At 48.8% G+C, this 20,730-nt stretch overlaps 1 protein-coding gene across 3 annotated transcripts in view; it reads left to right on the top strand.

Moving 5' to 3' along the window:
- The window catches only part of LOC137368911 (sodium-dependent multivitamin transporter-like), a 77,775-nt gene that overhangs the window by 15,605 nt on the left and 41,440 nt on the right, over positions 1–20,730 (top strand). For 2 of the 3 annotated variants that reach the window (XM_068029193.1, XM_068029194.1), the window contains exons 2-3: positions 366–1,188; positions 10,765–10,830. In XM_068029193.1, coding sequence (XP_067885294.1) covers positions 841–1,188; positions 10,765–10,830 — 414 coding nt within the window. In that variant the 5' untranslated portion in view covers positions 366–840. The remainder of the gene's footprint in view (positions 1–365; positions 1,189–10,764; positions 10,831–20,730) is intronic. The other variant, XM_068029195.1, reaches the window with a different exon arrangement.

Genomic DNA, 20,730 nt, shown 5'->3' with positions numbered 1-20,730 from the left:
TGAAGTCAGCCTCCTCCCATCTTTTATAATGGTCCGTTATGATGATGGGTCAAGCTCCCTGCTCTCTCCCTCTGGGACTGGTGCCTGCTCAATGTGGGGTAAAGAGCTGAAGAGAAACACAAACCAAAACGTGCCGTATCTGGCTTTCCCTCCAGAAAGGTCAAATTCTTGCCAGGATTACAAACTGCTTTTTTCTGCTTAAACTCACTGAAGCTTTGCGCTATCCTGCTGACTTATTTGTATAGAATTTCAATTAATTGCTGTGCTATTATGAAACAATGTGGTGGCCAAGGTTATAAAAAGAGGCAACATTTTGTCTGAGAGAGATTAAATGATCCCTTCTGTCTTTCTCTTCCCTCCAATAGGCTGGATGAAGGGCCTGCTCCCCTCCACCTCGCTTATCTTCCAACCAGCCTTGGACAGTGTGTTCACTTCAACTGCTTGCTGTTCCACCTGGTTAAAGCCTGATGATCTCTGCTCCGTCAGTCTGTCTGGTTTTATTTTTGTATGTGTACAGATCTCCTGGTGAGTCGTATAAGGAAGGAATACCCAGAGAGAGGCGGCGATCAAATTGACTGACTGACACACACTCGGGACAGACTGTGGCTGTGCCATTTTCTCCAAGCTGTGCTTTCTGCTGGTTGCAGTATAGTGTGTGTGTGGGCTAATTATTTCTTGCTTTCTTAATGAGGACGACATGGACTTTGTTGTGATGTTCTAAGCCAGAACTTTCCTCTGGCTCCCTCTGACTCTCCGAACTCAGTGACACTTCCACTTGGAGACTGCAGTGAGGTTGAGAGCGTGTTTGAGGGAGGAGAGCCACTCCACATCTCACCCAGAATGTCCACTTCGGCGCTGATGCGATTTTCGGTGGCGGACTATATCATCTTCGCCCTGCTCCTGGTCTTCTCCTCAGTCATTGGGCTGTTCTACGCACTGAGTGGTGGGCAGCAGAGGACCACGCAGGAGTTCCTGTTGGCCGGACGCAGCATGACCTCCATACCGGTGGCACTCTCCCTCCTCGCCACCTTCCAGTCAGCTGTAGCCATTCTGGGTGTGCCAGCTGAGATCTACACCTATGGCACTGAGTACTGGTTCCTGGGCTGCTCCTATTTCCTGGGGCTCCTCATCCCAGCTCACGTCTTCCTCCCCATGTTTTACCGACTCGGGCTCACCAGCACATACGAGGTAAAGCGAAAAGCTCTGCAGAGAGAGAGAGAGATCAGTGCAAGGGTTTATAAGGACGACACTGGAACTTCTTCCCTCCGTCTCAAGGAGAGCAGCTAGGATTGTTCTCCTTAAAAGCAGAAACGATTAAAGGGGAGAATTAATCGAGGTATTCAAAAACATAGGGTTTTAGAGTGTATGAGGAGAAACTGTCTCCAATAGCAGGAGGGTCGGTAACAAGATTTATCAAATAATCAGAGGCGAGGTGAGGAGACAGTTTTTTCATGCAGTGAGTTGTTGTGATCTGGAACGCGCTGCCTGAAAGGGCAGTGGAAGCAGATTCAATAGTAACTTTCAAAAGAGAATTGGATAAATACTTAAATGAGGAAAAAATATTTCAGGACTATGGAGAAAAGAGCAGGAGAGAGGGGATAATTGGGTAACTCTTTCAAAGAACGGGCACAGGTGCGATGGGCTGAATGGCATTCTCCTGTACTATATGATTCTGTGAACTGAGAGGTTTTAACTATCAGGAAAGGTTGAACAGGCTGGAACTCTAATCGCTAGGAAGGCTGACGAGCAGCTGAGGGGAGGTCTTTAAAATGATAAAAGGGTTTGATAGAATAACCATCGCAAAGATGTTTCCACCTGTTGGGGAGAGTCCAAGGCTAGAGGTCAAAAAAAATACAGTTACTAATAAATAATAAATGTGGGAGAAACTTCTTTACCCAGAAAGTGGTCCAATGTGAAACTCACTAGCGCATGAAGTAATTGAGGTGAATAGCAGAGAGATATTTAAAGGAAAACTGGCTATGGACATGAGGGAGAAAGGAATAGACTAGGGTGATAGAGTAAAGTTCAGGATGGGAGGAGGCTTGTGTGGCGTATAAGCTCTGGCACCAACTAGATGGGCTGAGTGGCCTGTTTCTTTGCTGTTAGTGTGCACCCATTTCTTCACTGGACCCTCGTTGGTAAGTAGCTGCAATCTTCTTTGAAGAACAGTGTTGTCCAATAGAAATCATTAACTAGCTGCTGGTGTGGTTATAAAGGTGACACTTCCAGCCATATGCACTGAGTTTAGTGGAAAGCACCTTACACACACTGTAAGCAAATATACTTTGTGTGTGTATAACAAAAACATCTACTGCTAGTCAGTAACCATGAAGGTAAAGCATTCCTAATGATCAAATAAACGCTCACTGCTTTTAGTCTGACCATTTTACCAGAGATTATAGAGTGACAGCACAGAAGGAAGCAATATGACCCATCAAGTCCATGCCAGCTCTCTGTAGAACAATCCAATCAGTCCCATTCTCCCGCTCTTTTTTTTATTCATTTGTGGGATGTGGGCATCACTGGCAAGGCCAGCATTTGTTGCCCATCCCTAATTGCCCTTGCTGGGCTGTTTCAGAGGGGGTGTAAGAGGCAACCACATTGCTGTGTGTCTGGAGTCACATGCAGGCCAGACCAGGTACGGATGGTAGATCTCCTTCCCTAAAGGACATTAGTTGACCCGATGGGTTATAACAACAGTTGACAATGGTTTCGTGGTCTTTATTAGACCAGATTTTTATTAATTGAATTCACATTTCACCATCTGCTGTGGTGGGATTCGAACCCGAGTCCCCAGATCATTAGCCTGGGCTCTGGATTACTAATCCAGTGCCATTACCAGTGCACCACCACCTCCCCTATCCCCACAGCCTAATCCAGTGCCATTACCAGTGCACCACCACCTCCCCTATCCCCACAGCTCTGCAAGTTTATTTCCTCAAGTGTCCACCTAATTTCCTTTTGAAATCATTAATTGTCTCCGCTTCCACCCCTTGTGGGCATGAGTTCCAGGTCATTACCATTTGCTGTGTAAAAAAAGTTCTTCCTCTCATCCCCTTGCAGCTTTGCCCAAAACATTAAATCTGTGTCCCCAGTCCTTGTTCCATCAGCTAATGGGAATAGTTGCTCATTGCCTACCTTATCCAAACCTGTCCGAATCTTGTACACCTCTATCAAATCTTGACACTTGACATTCACAGAATCTCTCAATTGTTACAGTGCAGAAGGCGGCCACTCGGCCCATCGTATCTGCACTGGTTCTCCAAATTAGCTCTTGTTTTATTTGTGGGATGTGGGCATCACTGGCCAGGCCAGCGTTTATTGCCCATCCCCAATTCAGAGGGCATTTTGAGAGTTACCCACATTGCTGTGAGTCTGGACTCACATGTAGGCCAGACCCGTAAGGACAGCAGATTTCCTTCCCTAAAGGACATTAGTGAACCAACAATCGGCAATGGTTTCATGATCACCAATAGAGTGACTTTTTAATTCCAGGTTTATAAATTGAGTTCAGATTTCACCATCTGCCGTGGTGGGATTCGAACCCATGTTCCCAGAGCAATAGCCTGGGCTCTGAATTACTAGTTGAGTGACATTGCCAGTACGCCACTGCCTCTCCCCTTCTCCCCATAACCCTGCACATTATTACTTTTCATATAACAGTCTAATTTCCTTTTGAATGCTTCAGTTGAACCTGCCTCCAGTTTTTTATTTGTTCAGTGAGTGTCGCTGGCTAGGCCAGCATTTATTGCCCACCACTCTAATTGCCCACCACTCTAATTGCCCTTGAGAAGGTGGTGGTGAGCCACCGCCTTGAACTGTTGCGGTTCAGGTAGTGTATGTAGGTACACCACTGTGCTGTAATGTAAAAACAGTGTATGAGTTCTGATGAAAGGTTACAGGCTTGAAATGTTAACACTATTTCTCTGTCTTCAGATGTTGCCAGACCTGCTGAGTGTTTCCAGCATTTTCTGTTTTTATTTTGATTTCCAGCATCTGCAGTATTTTACATTTGTAGGTTGAAGTGACACGTACACACTCTACCAGTATGAGGATTGAGTTTCTGTTAGTACTTTTCTAATTTAGTCAGACATGCAATTAACCTCATCTGCATTCCCAATGAGCCGCATATGGCTAATGTCCTGGAACACTCTTTTAGCGTGACCAGTGACTTAAGTACATCTTAAATGTTCATTAAGGTTTGACCTGGGGACCCGATATCACTGTCCAAAGCCTGCAAACTCCCGCCCCCAAGCTTGCGGCTGATGCGGTGAGTTTATCCAGGAAGGATCCAGGTTTAAGCTGTTGGCCTCCGTTGCATTCAGCTAAGGGGGGGTGGGGCAGGGAGATGGGTGAGAAATTGAACAGTTCAGGTTCTTGGACCTGATCACTATCCAGTTTGCTCTGCTGGAGCAGCAGGTTTGTCAGTAAGGAACCCGATTAAGTTCAGCTGTGAGACCTGCCACGAGTTGAAGAGCCCTGATCCCGTATCCCCTGCCGGAGGTGAATGGTGTTGGGTAAAGAATAGAACTGGGCTTGGGTGTGAGGTCTCCTGTGGTTAAATAACCAGCTAGTGCTCACTGTTCAGCCTCTTGCACGTGAAGACTCTTTTTATTTCATTGATGATCTCAGGACAGACATGGTCGGATTTATTGTACGTCCTCAGCTGCACTGAGAGTGGTAGTGAGCCTTCTCCTTTACAGCTGACATGACTGGCTTGACAATCTGGACACTGCCCCCCCCACTTTCTCTTCTTGCACCCCCCCCACTTTCTCTTCTTGCACCCCCCCCACTTTCTCTTCTTGCACCCCCCCCACTTTCTCTTCTTGCACCCCCCCCACTTTCTCTTCTTGCACCCCCCCCACTTTCTCTTCTTGCACCCCCCCCACTTTCTCTTCTTGCACCCCCCCCACGTTCTCTTCTTGCACCCCCCCCACTTTCTCTTCTTGCACCCCCCCACTTTCTCTTCTTGCACCCCCCCCACTTTCTCTTCTTGCACCCCCCCCCACTTTCTCTTCTTGCACCCCCCCCACTTTCTCTTCTTGCACCCCCCCACTTTCTCTTCTTGCACACCCCCCCACTTTCTCTTCTTGCACCCCCCCCACTTTCTCTTCTTGCACCCCCCCCACTTTCTCTTCTTGCACCCCCCCCACTTTCTCTTCTTGCACCCCCCCCACTTTCTCTTCTTGCACCCCCCCCACTTTCTCTTCTTGCACCCCCCCCACTTTCTCTTCTTGCACCCCCCCCACTTTCTCTTCTTGCACCCCCCCCCACTTTCTCTTCTTGCACCCCCCCCACTTTCTCTTCTTGCACCCCCCCCACTTTCTCTTCTTGCACCCCCCACACTTTCTCTTCTTGCACCCCCCCCACTTTCTCTTCTTGCACCCCCCCCACTTTCTCTTCTTGCACCCCCCCCACTTTCTCTTCTTGCACCCCCCCCACTTTCTCTTCTTGCACCCCCCCCACTTTCTCTTCTTGCACCCCCCCCACTTTCTCTTCTTGCACCCCCCCCACTTTCTCTTCTTGCACCCCCCCCACTTTCTCTTCTTGCACCCCCCCCACTTTCTCTTCTTGCACCCCCCCCACTTTCTCTTCTTGCACCCCCCCCCCACTTTCTCTTCTTGCACCCCCCCCCCACTTTCTCTTCTTGCACCCCCCCCAACTTTCTCTTCTTGCACCCCCCCCCCACTTTCTCTTCTTGCACCCCCCCCACTTTCTCTTCTTGCACCCCCCCCACTTTCTCTTCTTGCACCCCCCCTCTTTCTCTTCTTGCACCCCCCCCACTTTCTCTTCTTGCACCCCCCCCACTTTCTCTTCTTGCACCCCCCCCACTTTCTCTTCTTGCACCCCCCCCACTTTCTCTTCTTGCACCCCCCCCACTTTCTCTTCTTGCACCCCCCCCACTTTCTCTTCTTGCACCCCCCCCACTTTCTCTTCTTGCACCCCCCCCACTTTCTCTTCTTGCACCCCCCCACTTTCTCTTCTTGCACCCCCCCCACTTTCTCTTCTTGCACCCCCCCCCCACTTTCTCTTCTTGCACCCCCCCCCCACTTTCTCTTCTTGCACCCCCCCCCACTTTCTCTTCTTGCACCCCCCCCCACTTTCTCTTCTTGCACCCCCCCCACTTTCTCTTCTTGCACCCCCCCCACTTTCTCTTCTTGCACCCCCCCCACTTTCTCTTCTTGCACCCCCCCCACTTTCTCTTCTTGCACCCCCCCCACTTTCTCTTCTTGCACCCCCCCCACTTTCTCTTCTTGCACCCCCCCCACTTTCTCTTCTTGCACCCCCCCCACTTTCTCTTCTTGCACCCCCCCCACTTTCTCTTCTTGCACCCCCCCCCACTTTCTCTTCTTGCACCCCCCCCACTTTCTCTTCTTGCACCCCCCCCACTTTCTCTTCTTGCACCCCCCCCACTTTCTCTTCTTGCACCCCCCCCACTTTCTCTTCTTGCACCCCCCCCACTTTCTCTTCTTGCACCCCCCCCACTTTCTCTTCTTGCACCCCCCCCACTTTCTCTTCTTGCACCCCCCCCACTTTCTCTTCTTGCACCCCCCCCACTTTCTCTTCTTGCACCCCCCCCACTTTCTCTTCTTGCACCCCCCCCACTTTCTCTTCTTGCACCCCCCCCCACTTTCTCTTCTTGCACCCCCCCCACTTTCTCTTCTTGCACCCCCCCCACTTTCTCTTCTTGCACCCCCCCCACTTTCTCTTCTTGCACCCCCCCACTTTCTCTTCTTGCACCCCCCCACTTTCTCTTCTTGCACCCCCCCACTTTCTCTTCTTGCACCCCCCCCACTTTCTCTTCTTGCACCCCCCCCACTTTCTCTTCTTGCACCCCCCCCCACTTTCTCTTCTTGCACCCCCCCCCACTTTCTCTTCTTGCACCCCCCCCACTTTCTCTTCTTGCACCCCCCCCACTTTCTCTTCTTGCACCCCCCCCCCACTTTCTCTTCTTGCACCCCCCCCACTTTCTCTTCTTGCACCCCCCCCCACTTTCTCTTCTTGCACCCCCCCCACTTTCTCTTCTTGCACCCCCCCCACTTTCTCTTCTTGCACCCCCCCACTTTCTCTTCTTGCACCCCCCCCACTTTCTCTTCTTGCACCCCCCCCCACTTTCTCTTCTTGCACCCCCCCCCACTTTCTCTTCTTGCACCCCCCCCCACTTTCTCTTCTTGCACCCCCCCCACTTTCTCTTCTTGCACCCCCCCCACTTTCTCTTCTTGCACCCCCCCCACTTTCTCTTCTTGCACCCCCCCCCACTTTCTCTTCTTGCACCCCCCCCACTTTCTCTTCTTGCACCCCCCCCACTTTCTCTTCTTGCACCCCCCCCACTTTCTCTTCTTGCACCCCCCCCCACTTTCTCTTCTTGCACCCCCCCCACTTTCTCTTCTTGCACCCCCCCCACTTTCTCTTCTTGCACCCCCCCCACTTTCTCTTCTTGCACCCCCCCCACTTTCTCTTCTTGCACCCCCCCCACTTTCTCTTCTTGCACCCCCCCCACTTTCTCTTCTTGCACCCCCCCCACTTTCTCTTCTTGCACCCCCCCCACTTTCTCTTCTTGCACCCCCCCCACTTTCTCTTCTTGCACCCCCCCCACTTTCTCTTCTTGCACCCCCCCCACTTTCTCTTCTTGCACCCCCCCCACTTTCTCTTCTTGCACCCCCCCCACTTTCTCTTCTTGCACCCCCCCCACTTTCTCTTCTTGCACCCCCCCCACTTTCTCTTCTTGCACCCCCCCCACTTTCTCTTCTTGCACCCCCCCCACTTTCTCTTCTTGCACCCCCCCCACTTTCTCTTCTTGCACCCCCCCCACTTTCTCTTCTTGCACCCCCCCCACTTTCTCTTCTTGCACCCCCCCCACTTTCTCTTCTTGCACCCCCCCCACTTTCTCTTCTTGCACCCCCCCCACTTTCTCTTCTTGCACCCCCCCCACTTTCTCTTCTTGCACCCCCCCCACTTTCTCTTCTTGCACCCCCCCCACTTTCTCTTCTTGCACCCCCCCCACTTTCTCTTCTTGCACCCCCCCCACTTTCTCTTCTTGCACCCCCCCCACTTTCTCTTCTTGCACCCCCCCCACTTTCTCTTCTTGCACCCCCCCCACTTTCTCTTCTTGCACCCCCCCCACTTTCTCTTCTTGCACCCCCCCCACTTTCTCTTCTTGCACCCCCCCCACTTTCTCTTCTTGCACCCCCCCCACTTTCTCTTCTTGCACCCCCCCCACTTTCTCTTCTTGCACCCCCCCCACTTTCTCTTCTTGCACCCCCCCCACTTTCTCTTCTTGCACCCCCCCCACTTTCTCTTCTTGCACCCCCCCCACTTTCTCTTCTTGCACCCCCCCCACTTTCTCTTCTTGCACCCCCCCCACTTTCTCTTCTTGCACCCCCCCCACTTTCTCTTCTTGCACCCCCCCCACTTTCTCTTCTTGCACCCCCCCCACTTTCTCTTCTTGCACCCCCCCCACTTTCTCTTCTTGCACCCCCCCCACTTTCTCTTCTTGCACCCCCCCCACTTTCTCTTCTTGCACCCCCCCCACTTTCTCTTCTTGCACCCCCCCCACTTTCTCTTCTTGCACCCCCCCCACTTTCTCTTCTTGCACCCCCCCCACTTTCTCTTCTTGCACCCCCCCCACTTTCTCTTCTTGCACCCCCCCCACTTTCTCTTCTTGCACCCCCCCCACTTTCTCTTCTTGCACCCCCCCCACTTTCTCTTCTTGCACCCCCCCCACTTTCTCTTCTTGCACCCCCCCCACTTTCTCTTCTTGCACCCCCCCCACTTTCTCTTCTTGCACCCCCCCCACTTTCTCTTCTTGCACCCCCCCCACTTTCTCTTCTTGCACCCCCCCCACTTTCTCTTCTTGCACCCCCCCCACTTTCTCTTCTTGCACCCCCCCCACTTTCTCTTCTTGCACCCCCCCCACTTTCTCTTCTTGCACCCCCCCCACTTTCTCTTCTTGCACCCCCCCCACTTTCTCTTCTTGCACCCCCCCCACTTTCTCTTCTTGCACCCCCCCCACTTTCTCTTCTTGCACCCCCCCCACTTTCTCTTCTTGCACCCCCCCCACTTTCTCTTCTTGCACCCCCCCCACTTTCTCTTCTTGCACCCCCCCCACTTTCTCTTCTTGCACCCCCCCCACTTTCTCTTCTTGCACCCCCCCCACTTTCTCTTCTTGCACCCCCCCCACTTTCTCTTCTTGCACCCCCCCCACTTTCTCTTCTTGCACCCCCCCCACTTTCTCTTCTTGCACCCCCCCCACTTTCTCTTCTTGCACCCCCCCCACTTTCTCTTCTTGCACCCCCCCCACTTTCTCTTCTTGCACCCCCCCCACTTTCTCTTCTTGCACCCCCCCCACTTTCTCTTCTTGCACCCCCCCCACTTTCTCTTCTTGCACCCCCCCCACTTTCTCTTCTTGCACCCCCCCCACTTTCTCTTCTTGCACCCCCCCCACTTTCTCTTCTTGCACCCCCCCACTTTCTCTTCTTGCACCCCCCCACTTTCTCTTCTTGCACCCCCCCACTTTCTCTTCTTGCACCCCCCCACTTTCTCTTCTTGCACCCCCCCACTTTCTCTTCTTGCACCCCCCCACTTTCTCTTCTTGCACCCCCCCCACTTTCTCTTCTTGCACCCCCCCCACTTTCTCTTCTTGCACCCCCCCCACTTTCTCTTCTTGCACCCCCCCCCACTTTCTCTTCTTGCACCCCCCCCCACTTTCTCTTCTTGCACCCCCCCCCACTTTCTCTTCTTGCACCCCCCCCACTTTCTCTTCTTGCACCCCCCCCACTTTCTCTTCTTGCACCCCCCCCACTTTCTCTTCTTGCACCCCCCCCACTTTCTCTTCTTGCACCCCCCCCACTTTCTCTTCTTGCACCCCCCCCACTTTCTCTTCTTGCACCCCCCCCACTTTCTCTTCTTGCACCCCCCCCACTTTCTCTTCTTGCACCCCCCCCACTTTCTCTTCTTGCACCCCCCCCACTTTCTCTTCTTGCACCCCCCCCACTTTCTCTTCTTGCACCCCCCCCACTTTCTCTTCTTGCACCCCCCCCACTTTCTCTTCTTGCCCCCCCCACTTTCTCTTCTTGCCCCCCCCCACTTTCTCTTCTTGCCCCCCCCCACTTTCTCTTCTTGCCCCCCCCCACTTTCTCTTCTTGCCCCCCCCCACTTTCTCTTCTTGCCCCCCCCCACTTTCTCTTCTTGCCCCCCCCTTTCATTTATTTTATTTATTTATTGAGAGATGCAGCACTGAAACAGGCCCTTCGGCCCACCAAGTCTGTGCCGACCATCAACCACCCATTTATGCTAATCCTACACTCATCCCATATTTCTGTCACATGCCGACCTGTCCCTATATTCTCCTACCACCTACCTATACTAGGGGCAATTTATAATGGCCAACTTACCTATCAACCTGCAAGTCTTTTGGTGGTGGGAGGAAACCGGAGCACCCGTGCAGACACAGGGAGAACTTGCAAACTCCGCGCAGGCAGTACCCAGAACTGAACCCAGGTCGCTGGAGCTGTGAGGCTGCGGTGCTAACCACTGCGCCACTATTCCAATGTCAGCTTTGATTTTTGTGCAATCTCTGGAGTGGGACTTGAACCCACAACCTTCTGACTCAGTGGCAGTTGTGCTCCCACTGAGCCACAGCTGAACTCAGGAGCTGTGTTTTTACCCTCCCTCCGTTTTGAGCAGTTGTGCATCCTCTTAGATTGTTTCCGCTCCTATTGCCTGTAATTTAAATTCTAATGCGCAGTTTGTTTCCTCTTCTAGTACCTGGAGCTACGCTTTAACAAGGTAACAAGACTGTGCGGGACACTGACCTTCATTTTCCAGATGGTGAGTATGGTGTCGACACATGTTTACAATTAAATACTCCTCAGCAACGATCCCTCTAAATTTTCTTTGTTGTGTGTGGCCTGTTTATTGCATCGTGCAGAGCCTTTTAAATTATGTTGCGTGGCTGAGCAGTATCATGAGGTATTTTAAAGGGACAAATAAATAAACTTCCAGTACCGTCAAAAAATCAAAAATGCTGTCAGTCACATTGCTGTCAAGATTCTGCCGTTCTGAAAAATACATCAGTTCCTTTAACCAATTGATAAATTTAATATTTGGGGTCCTCACTAAATGTTAACATTTAAGGCATACTCATACTTCAAAGAGCCAGCACAGGGATGATGGGCGGAATGGCCAGCTTCTGTGCTGTAAGATTCTAGTCCCGTGCCAATAGCCACTACTGTCTGAGTGCTGGAGAACCCAGTTAGGTGTCCAGCTCAGCAGGGGAGTCTGCACCTGCAGCAGCCAGGGTCCAGTGAAACAGAAGTGAAGTGAGAGATTAGTGAGATAATCCCACTATGGCGGATGGTGAAATTTGAATTCAATTAATAAATCTGGAATTAAAATCTAGTCTAATGGCGACCATGAGACCGTTGTCAGTTGTTGTAAAAACCCATCTGATTCACTAATGTCCTTTATAGAAACATAGAAAATAGGAGCAGGAGTAGGCCATTCGGCCCTTTGAGCCTGCTCCGCCATTCATTATTTTTTTTTTTAGATATACAGCACTGGAACAGGCCCTTCAGCCCACCGAGTTTGTGCCGACCATTAACCACCCATTTATACTAATCCTACACTAATCCCATATTCCTACCACATCCTCACCTGTCCCTATATTCCCCTACCTACCTATACTAGGGGCAATTTATAATGGCCAATTTACCTATCAACCTGCAAGTCTTTTGGCTGTGGGAGGAAAACGGAGCACCCGGAGGAAACCCACGCAAACACAGGGAGAACTTGCAAACTCCACACAGGCAGTACCCAGAATTGAACCCGGGTCGCTGGAGCTGTGAGGCTGCGGTGCTAACCACTGCGCCGCCCCTTATAGTGGTATTGTCACTGGATGAGTAACCCAGAGACCCAGGGTACTGCTCTGGGGACATGGGTTCAAATCCCATCATGCTGGAAGGTTGAATTTGAATTCAATTAATTAAAAAATCTGCAATTAAAAATTTAGTCTAATGATGGCCATGAAACCATTGTCTATTATTGTAAAAACCCATCTGGTTCACTAATGCCCTTTGGGGAAGGAAATCTGCTGTCTTTACCTGGTCTGGCCTACATGTGACACCAGACCCACAGCAATGTGGTTGACACTTCTACTTGACACTTGACAGATACAGTCATATCTAACTGCTACGAAGTCAGTAAGGAAGGAAACCGGACAAACCACCCAGCATCGACCTTGGCACCGGAAATGACAATGGCAAATCCAGCCCTGTCAACCCTGCAAAGTCCTCCTTACTAACATCTGGGGGCTTGTGCCAAAATTGGGAGAGCTGTCCCACAGACTAGTCAAGCAACAGCCCGACAGTCATACTCACCAAATCATACATTACAATGTCCCAGCCACTGCCATCACCATCCCCAAGTATGTCCTATCCCACCTGCAGGACAGACCCAGCAGAGGTGACAGCACAGCTGTATACAGTCGGGAGGGAGTTGCCCTGGGAGCCCTCAACACCAGAGCCCATGAAGTCTCATGGCATCAGGTCAAACATGAACAAGGAACCATTATGATCATGACTGATCATCCAACTCAGTAACCTGTTCCTGCTTGCCCCCTATATCCTTTGATCCCTTTTGCCCCAAGAGCTATATCTAACTCCTCCTTGAAAACATACAATGTTTTGGCCTCAACTGGCGCATTCCACAGATTCACCAATCTCTGGGTGAAGTAATTTCTCCTCATCTCAGTCCTGAAAGGTTTACCCTGTATCCTTAGATAATGACCCCTGGTTCTGGACTCCCCCACCATCGGGCACATCCTTCCTGCATCTACCCTGTCAAGTCCTCTTAGAATTTTATAGGTTTCTATGAAAACCCCCCTCACTCTTCTGAACTCCAGCGAATATAATCCTAGCTGACTCAATCTCTCATATGTCAGTCCCGCCATCCCAGGAATCAGTCTAGTAAACCTTCGCTGTATAATTGCAGCCGGACATTCCTGCTCTTGTACTTGAATCCTCTCGCTATGAAGGCCAACATACCATTTGCCTTTTTTACCACCTGTTGCGCCTGCATGCTTACCTTCAGCGACTTGTGTATGAGAACACTCAGGTCTCGCTGCATATTGCCCTGTCTCAGTTTATAGTCATCCAGATAATCTGCCTTCCTGTTTTTGCTACATTTATCCACATTATACTGCATCTGCCATGCATTTGCCCACTCACTCAACTTGTCCAAATCACCCTGAAGCCTCTCTGCATCCTCCTCACAACTCACCCTCCCACCCAGTTTTGTGTCATCTGCAAATTTGGAGATATTACATTTAGTTCCCTCATCTAAATCATTAATGTATACTGTGAATAGCTGGGGTCCTCGCACTGATCCCTGCGGTACCCCACTAGTCACTGCCTGCCATTCAGAAAAAGACCCATTTATTCCTATCCTTTGTTTCCTGTCTGCCAACCATGGAAGGAAATCTGCCATCCTTACCTGGTCTGGCCTACATGTGACTCCAGACTCACAGCAATGTGATTGACTCTTAAATGCCCTCTGAAATGGCCTAGCAAGCCACTCAGTTCAAGGGCATTTAGGGATGGGTAATAAATGCTGCCCTAGCCAGCAATGCCCACATCCCACAAACTAAAAGTAAAACAAAATCAGTGAGGAATGATGGTCATTTTGCATTAAAAGAAAAAACAAATTGCCCTGTTCAGTAGCCTACTCAAAAATTCCATCACGGCAGTTGGTGGAATTTAAATTCAATTAATTAATAAAAATCTGGAATAGAAAGTTAGTCTCAGTAATGGTGCCGTGATTAGTTGACTGTTCACTGCTGTCTGAAATGGCCTAGCAAGTCACTCAGTTGTCTAGGGCAATTAGGGATGGGCAACAAATGTTGGCCTTGCTAGCGATGCCCACATCCCATGAAAGAAAGAAATTGAGGACAGGCTGTATAAACTAGGCTTATGTTCTTCTGAGTATGCAAAATTAAAGGGCGGTTTGATTGAGATAATTAAAGGAGTGGATAGGGTAGATAAATAGAAACTATTTCCTCTGGTGGGGAAGTGCAGAACAAGGGGGAATAACCTTAGAATTAGACCTAGACCAGACAGGGGTGATGTCAGGAAGCATTTCTTCACACAAAGCGTAGTGGAAATCTGGGAACTCTCTCCCCATAAAGCTGCTGATGCTGGGGCTCAGTTGAAAATTTGAAGACTCAGATTGATAGGTTTTTAATCGGCAAGGGTATAAAGTTCTGGAACCAAGGTGGGTAGATGAAATTACGGTACAGGTCAGCCGCAATCTAATTGAATGGCAGAGCAGGCCCAGGGAGCTGAATGGTCCCCTGTTCCTATGTTCCTAGGAGGCTGTCTCAGAGTCGTCTTATTTATCTTTCCAGTTCTCCTTTAATCTTTCCCATACTGTCTGTTTTGTGGTCAGTCCATTCCATATGTTCACTACCTTCCGTATGAAGGATCTGAACACCCTGGTCCGCTCTTCTAGCTTGGTGCTGTAGTCCCTGGTTCTAGAGTTTGTGACTGTTTTGTACTTATCCTCAGGGTTGAATTTAACTGTTGTAAAAGGATCTGGACTAATATCTCACCCGACCACCTCTCCTCCAGAGTAAACAAATCCCGTGCACTCCTCATAGCTCAGCTGCCTTAAGTCAGGTCACTCAGAGTTTACAGCATGAAAACAGGCCATTCAGCCCAACAGGTTTATGCTGTACCCAAACTTCCTCCTGTTTCAAAAAGCATTCGATAATGTGCCACATGAGGTTATAACCCAAAATTAGGACTCATGGGATCAGGGGTACTATATTAGCATGGATGGAGAATTGGTTGATGGACTGAAAACAGAATAGGAATAAATGGGCCATTTTCAGGTTGTCAGGCTGTAACCAGCAGGGTACAGAAAGATTCAGCACTTGGGCCTCAGCTATTTACAATCAATATCAATGACTTGGATGAGGAGACTGAGTGTAATGTATCTAAAACAAAAACAAGAAATGCTGGATTCACTCAGCAGGTCTGGCAGCATCTGTGGAAAGAGAAGCAGAGTTAACGTTTCGGGTCAGTGACCCTTCTTCGGAACTGACAAATATTAGAAAAGTCACAGATTATAAACAAGTGAGGTGGGGGTTGGGCAAGAGATAACAAAGGAGAAGGTGCAGATTGGACCAGGCCACATAGCTGACCAAAAGGTCACAGAGCAAAGGCAAACAATATGTTAATGGTGTGTTGAAAGACAAAGCATTAGTACAGATTAGGTGTGAATATACTGAATATTGAACATCAGCAAGTGCAAACCTGAAGAAAAACAACCTGAAAAAAACAGTGGGTGAGCAAACTGAACAAACTAAGATGAACTGAAATAAATACAAAAAAAATTGTAAAAAATGTAAAAAGGAATGTCAAAAAAAAAAGGAAGAAAAAATAACTAAAAATGAAAGTAAAGTGGGGGGCTGTCATGCTCTGAAATTATTGAACTCAATGTTCAGACCGGCAGGCTGTAGTGTGCCTAATCGGTAGATGAGATGCTGTTCCTCGAGCTTGCGTTGATGTTCACTGGAACACTGCAGCAATCCCAGGACAGAGATGTGAGCATGAGAGCAGGGGGGAGTGTTGAAATGGCAAGCAACCGGAAGCTCAGGGTCCTGCTTGCGGACTGAGCGGAGATGTTCCGCAAAGCGGTCACCCAGTCTGCGCTTGGTCTCCCCAATGTAGAGGAGACCACACTGTGAGCAGCGAATACAGTATACTACATTGAAAGAAGTACAAGTAAATCGCTGCTTCACCTGAAAGGAGTGTTTGGGGCCTGGGATAGTGAGGAGAGAGGAGGTAAAGGGGCAGGTATTACACCTCCTGCGATTGCAAGGGAAGGTGCCCTGGGACGGGGACGAGGTGGTGGGGGTAATGGAGGAGTGGACCAGGGTGTCGCGGAGGGAACGATCCCTTCGGAATGCTGACAGGGGAAGGGAGGGGAAGATGCGACTGGTAGTGGCATCACGCTGGAGGTGGCGAAAATGGCGGAGGATGATCCTTTGGATATGGAGGCTGGTGGGATGAAAAGTGAGGACAAGGGGAACCCTGTCACGGTTCTGGGAGGGAGGGGAAGGGGTGAGGGTAGAGGTGCGGGGAATGGGTCGGACACGGTTGAGGGCCCTGTCAACCACAGTGGGGGGAAATCCTCGGTTGAGGAAAAAGGAGGTCATATCAGAAGCACCGTCATGGAAGGTAGCATCATCAGAGCAGATGCGTCGGAGACGGAGAAACTGGGAGAATGGAATGGAGTCCTTACAGGAGGTAGGGTGTGAAGAAGTGTAGTCGAGGTAGCTGTGGGAGTCAGTGGGCTTATAATGGATATTGGTAGACAACCTATCCTCAGAGATGGAGACAGAGAAGTCGAGGAAGGGAAGGGAAGTGTCAGAGATGGACCATGTAAAGGTGAGAGAAGGGTGGAAATTGGAAGCAAAGTTGATAAAGTTTTCTAGTTCGGGGCGGGAGCAGGAAACGGCACCGATACAGTCATCAATGTACCGGAAAAAGAGTTGGGGGAGGGGGCCTGAGTAGGACTGGAACAAAGAATGCTCGACATATCCCACAAAAAGACAGGCATAACTAGGACCCATGCGGGTACCCATAGCGACACCTTTTACTTGAAGGAAATGCATGGAGTTGAAGGAGAAGTTGTTCAATGTGAGAACAAGTTCAGCCAGGCGGAGGAGGGTGTTGGTGGATGGGGACTGGTTGGGCCTCTGTTCCAGGAAGAAGCGGAGAGCCCTCAAACCATCCTGGTGGGGGATGGAGGTGTAGAGCGATTGGACGTCCATAGTGAATGTAATGTATCTACTTTTGCTGGCGATGCAAAGTTATGTGGGAAAGTAAACTGTGAGGAGAACACAGTCTGCAAAGGGATACAGACAAGTTAAGTGAGTGGGCAAGAACATGGCAGATGGAATATTATGTGGGGAAGTGTGAAGTTATCCACTTTGGAAGGAAAAATAGAAAAGCAGAATAGCTTTTAAATGGTGAGACACTGGGAAATGTTGGTATCCATCGGGCCCTTGTGTCCTTGTACATCAATCACAAAGTTCACATGCAGGTTCAGCAAGCAGTTAGGAAGGCTAATGGTATTGTTGGTCTTTATTACAAAGGGGTTGGTGTATAAGAGTCAAGAAATCATACTACAATTATATTGGGCCTTGGTGAGACTACATCTGTGTACAGTTTTGGTCTCCTTACTTAAGGAAGGACATACTTGTCCTGGAGGGAGTACAGTGAAGGTTCATGAGATGGATTCCTGGGCTGAAGGGATTGTTTTATGAGGAGAGATTGAGTAGACTAGGCCTGTAGTCTTTAGAGTTTAGAAGAACAAGAGGCAATCTCATTGAAACATAACGTACTTAAGGGGCTTGTCAAGATAGATGCTGGGAGGATATTTCCCCTGTCTGGGAAGTCAAGAATGAAGGGGTCACAGTCTCAGAACATGAAATCAGTCATTTATGACTGGGGAAATGAGAAATTTCTTCAAAAAGTTGTGAATCTTTGGAATTCTCTACCCCAGAGAGCAGTGTATGCTCAGTAATTGATTATTTTCAAGATAGACTTTGAGAGATTTTTGGATACTAAGGTTAATTAAGGGAAATGGGGATAGTGTGGGGAGGTGGAGGTGAAGTAGATAATCAAGCATATTCTTATTGAATGGTGGAGCAGGCTTGAAGGACCAAATGACAGTGGAAGTAGATTCAATGGAGATGTTCAAAGGTAATTGGATAAATACTTAGAAAGTAAACATTTGTTGAGCTTAGGGAAAGAGTGGCAGGAAATGGGACTAATTAGATAGCTGTTTTAAAGAGGTACCATGATGGGCTGAATGGCCTCCTGTACTCTGAGATTCTACGTGCAGCATCTAAACCTGTTTTTGCCATCTAAGCAGAATCTAGAGAACAATCTGGTTTAACAATTAACTTCTGTAGAATGAAGATAAACACTGATTCCAAATTTAATCTGATTCCAACCTTTAGAACCCAAGCAAGGAATATGAAATGATCAGACAGCAGTCTGTAATAAAAGTGGGCAGCTTCCTTTTGCAGAACAGCAGATCCCCTGCAGTAATGTACAGGATTGCCCTTGCTTCTATTCCTTTCTTCCTTGAGTGATTATCTAGCTTCCCGTTAAATACATAGAATATACAGCATATAAATAGGCCATTTAGCCCCACTAGTCTGTACTAGTGTTTATACGCCACACGAGTCTCCTCTCATTCCATCATCTTCATCATAGCAAATGTTTCTATTCCCGTTTCTCTCATGTACTCATCTAGTTGCCTTTTGTTCACCTCAACCACTCCATATTGTAGCAAGTTCCACATTCTAGCACACTCTGGCTAAAGAAGTTGGCTGATTCTCGATGTGGCTGTCAAGGCTGGCACTTATTGCCCATCCTTGGGTACCCTGGGAAGGTGGCGATGGGCCCACTCAGTGTCTACCTGGTTAATTTCAGAGTCAGTTAAGCATGAAACGCCGGTGTGGGACTGGAGTCACATCGACACCAGATGGCAGGTTTCCTTCCCTAAATGGACATTGGTGAACCAGTTAGGTTTTTGTGACAATGTGACAGCATCATGGTCACAGTTACTGATAACCAGATTTTTATTTCAAGATTTATTAAAATTGAATTGAAATTCTCAAACTGACACGGTGGTCTCAAAATTACTAGACTATTAGATTACCGTAGAATGACCTGGATATGAAATGAAGATATCCTGACTGCCTGCATCATTGAGTTCCCATCTATTCGCAGTGGGTTAAGTCAACCCATGCTCAAATACAAAGCCATCCATTAACAGGTGTGTGGTTTTATCAGCAAAACTGGAGCCTGAACCGTACAAGGTATATTTCTGCAGGGGATCTGCTGTTCTGCAAAAGGAAGCTGCCCACTTTTGCTAGACTGCTGTCTGATCATTTCATATTCCTTGCTCGGGTTCTAAAGGTCAGAATCAGATTAAATTTGGAACCAGTGTTTATTTTATCTTCTTTCTACGGAAGTTAATTGTTAAACCAGATTGTTCCCTACATTCTGATAAGATGGCAAAAACAGATTTAGATGCTGCACGTAAAATCAGTGTACAGGAGGCCATTCAGCCCATCATGCCCATGCTACCTCTTTAAAACAACTATCTAATTAGTTCCATTTCCTGCCACTCTTTCCCTAAGCTCAACAAATGTTTACTTTCTAAGTATTTATCCAATTGCCTTTGAAAATTACCGTTGAATCTACTTCCATTGCCCTTTCAGGCAGCGCATTCCAGACCATCACAAGCTGTCCTCCTTTCTCCTCTGGGATGTTTGCCAATTGCCTTAAATCTATGTCCTCTGGTTACTGACCCTTCCGCCAGAGGAAACATCTGACAATTTTTCTACAAGTAAACTGACCTTATTTAACATTACTCGGTGTCCTAGACCGAATCAAAACTAATGAATCTCGATATGATGACATGTCAGAAAAGTCTGTGAGATTACAAAGAACAAAGAAAATTGCAGCACAGGAACAGGCCCTTCGGCCCTCCAAGCCTGCGCCGATCCAGATCCTCTATCTAAACATGTCGCCTATTTTCTAAGGGTCTGTATCTCTTTTCTTCCTGCCCATTCATGTATCTGTCTAGATACATCTTAAAAGACGCTATCGTGCCCGCGTCTACCACCTCCGCTGGTAATGTGTTCCAGGCACCCACCACCCTCTGCGTAAAGAACTTTCCACGCATATCCCCCCTAAACCTTTCCCCTTTCACTTTGAACTCGTGTCCCCTAGTAATTGAATCCCCCACTCTGGGGAAAAAGCTTCTTGTTATCCACCCTGTCTATACCTCTCATGATTTTGTACACCTCAATCAGGTCCCCCCTCAACCTCCGTCTTTCTAATGAAAATAATCCTAATCTACTCAACCTCTCTTCATAGCTAGCGCCCTCCATACCAGGCAACATCCTGGTGAACCTCCTCTGCACCCTCTCCAAAGCATCCACATCCTTTTGGTAATGTGGCGACCAGAACTGCACGCAGTATTCCAAATGTGGCCGAACCAAAGTCCTATACAACTGTAACATGACCTGCCAACTCTTGTACTCAATACCCCGTCCGATGAAGGAAAGCATGCCGTATGCTTTCTTGACCACTCTATTGACCTGCGTTGCCACCTTCAGGGAACAATGGACCTGAACACCCAAATCTCTCTGTACATCAATTTTCCCCAGGACTTTTCCTTTACTGTATAGTTCACTCTTGAATTGGATCTTCCAAAATGCATCACCTCGCATTTGCCCTGATTGAACTCCATCTGCCATTTCTCTGCCCAACTCTCCAGTCTATCTATATTCTGCTGTATTCTCTGACAGTCCCCTTCAGTATCTGCTACTCCACCAATCTTAGTGTCGTCTGCAAACTTGCTAATCAGACCACCTATACTTTCCTCCAAATCATTTATGTATATCACAAACAACAGTGGTCCCAGCACGGATCCCTGTGGAACACCACTGGTCACACGTCTCCATTTTGAGAAACTCCCTTCCACTGCTACTCTCTGTCTCCTGTTGCCCAGCCAGTTCTTTATCCATCTAGCTAGTACACCTTGGACCCCATGCGCCTTCACTTTCTCCATCAGCCTACCATGGGGAACCTTATCAAACGCCTTACTGAAGTCCATGTATATGACATCTACAGCCCTTCCCTC

Source organism: Heterodontus francisci, chromosome 4, assembly GCF_036365525.1.
Source record: "Heterodontus francisci isolate sHetFra1 chromosome 4, sHetFra1.hap1, whole genome shotgun sequence".
Classification (NCBI taxonomy): Eukaryota; Metazoa; Chordata; class Chondrichthyes; order Heterodontiformes; family Heterodontidae; genus Heterodontus; species Heterodontus francisci.
Note: the sequence above shows the minus strand (reverse complement) of the source record. Positions and strands in the feature narration are given on the sequence as shown.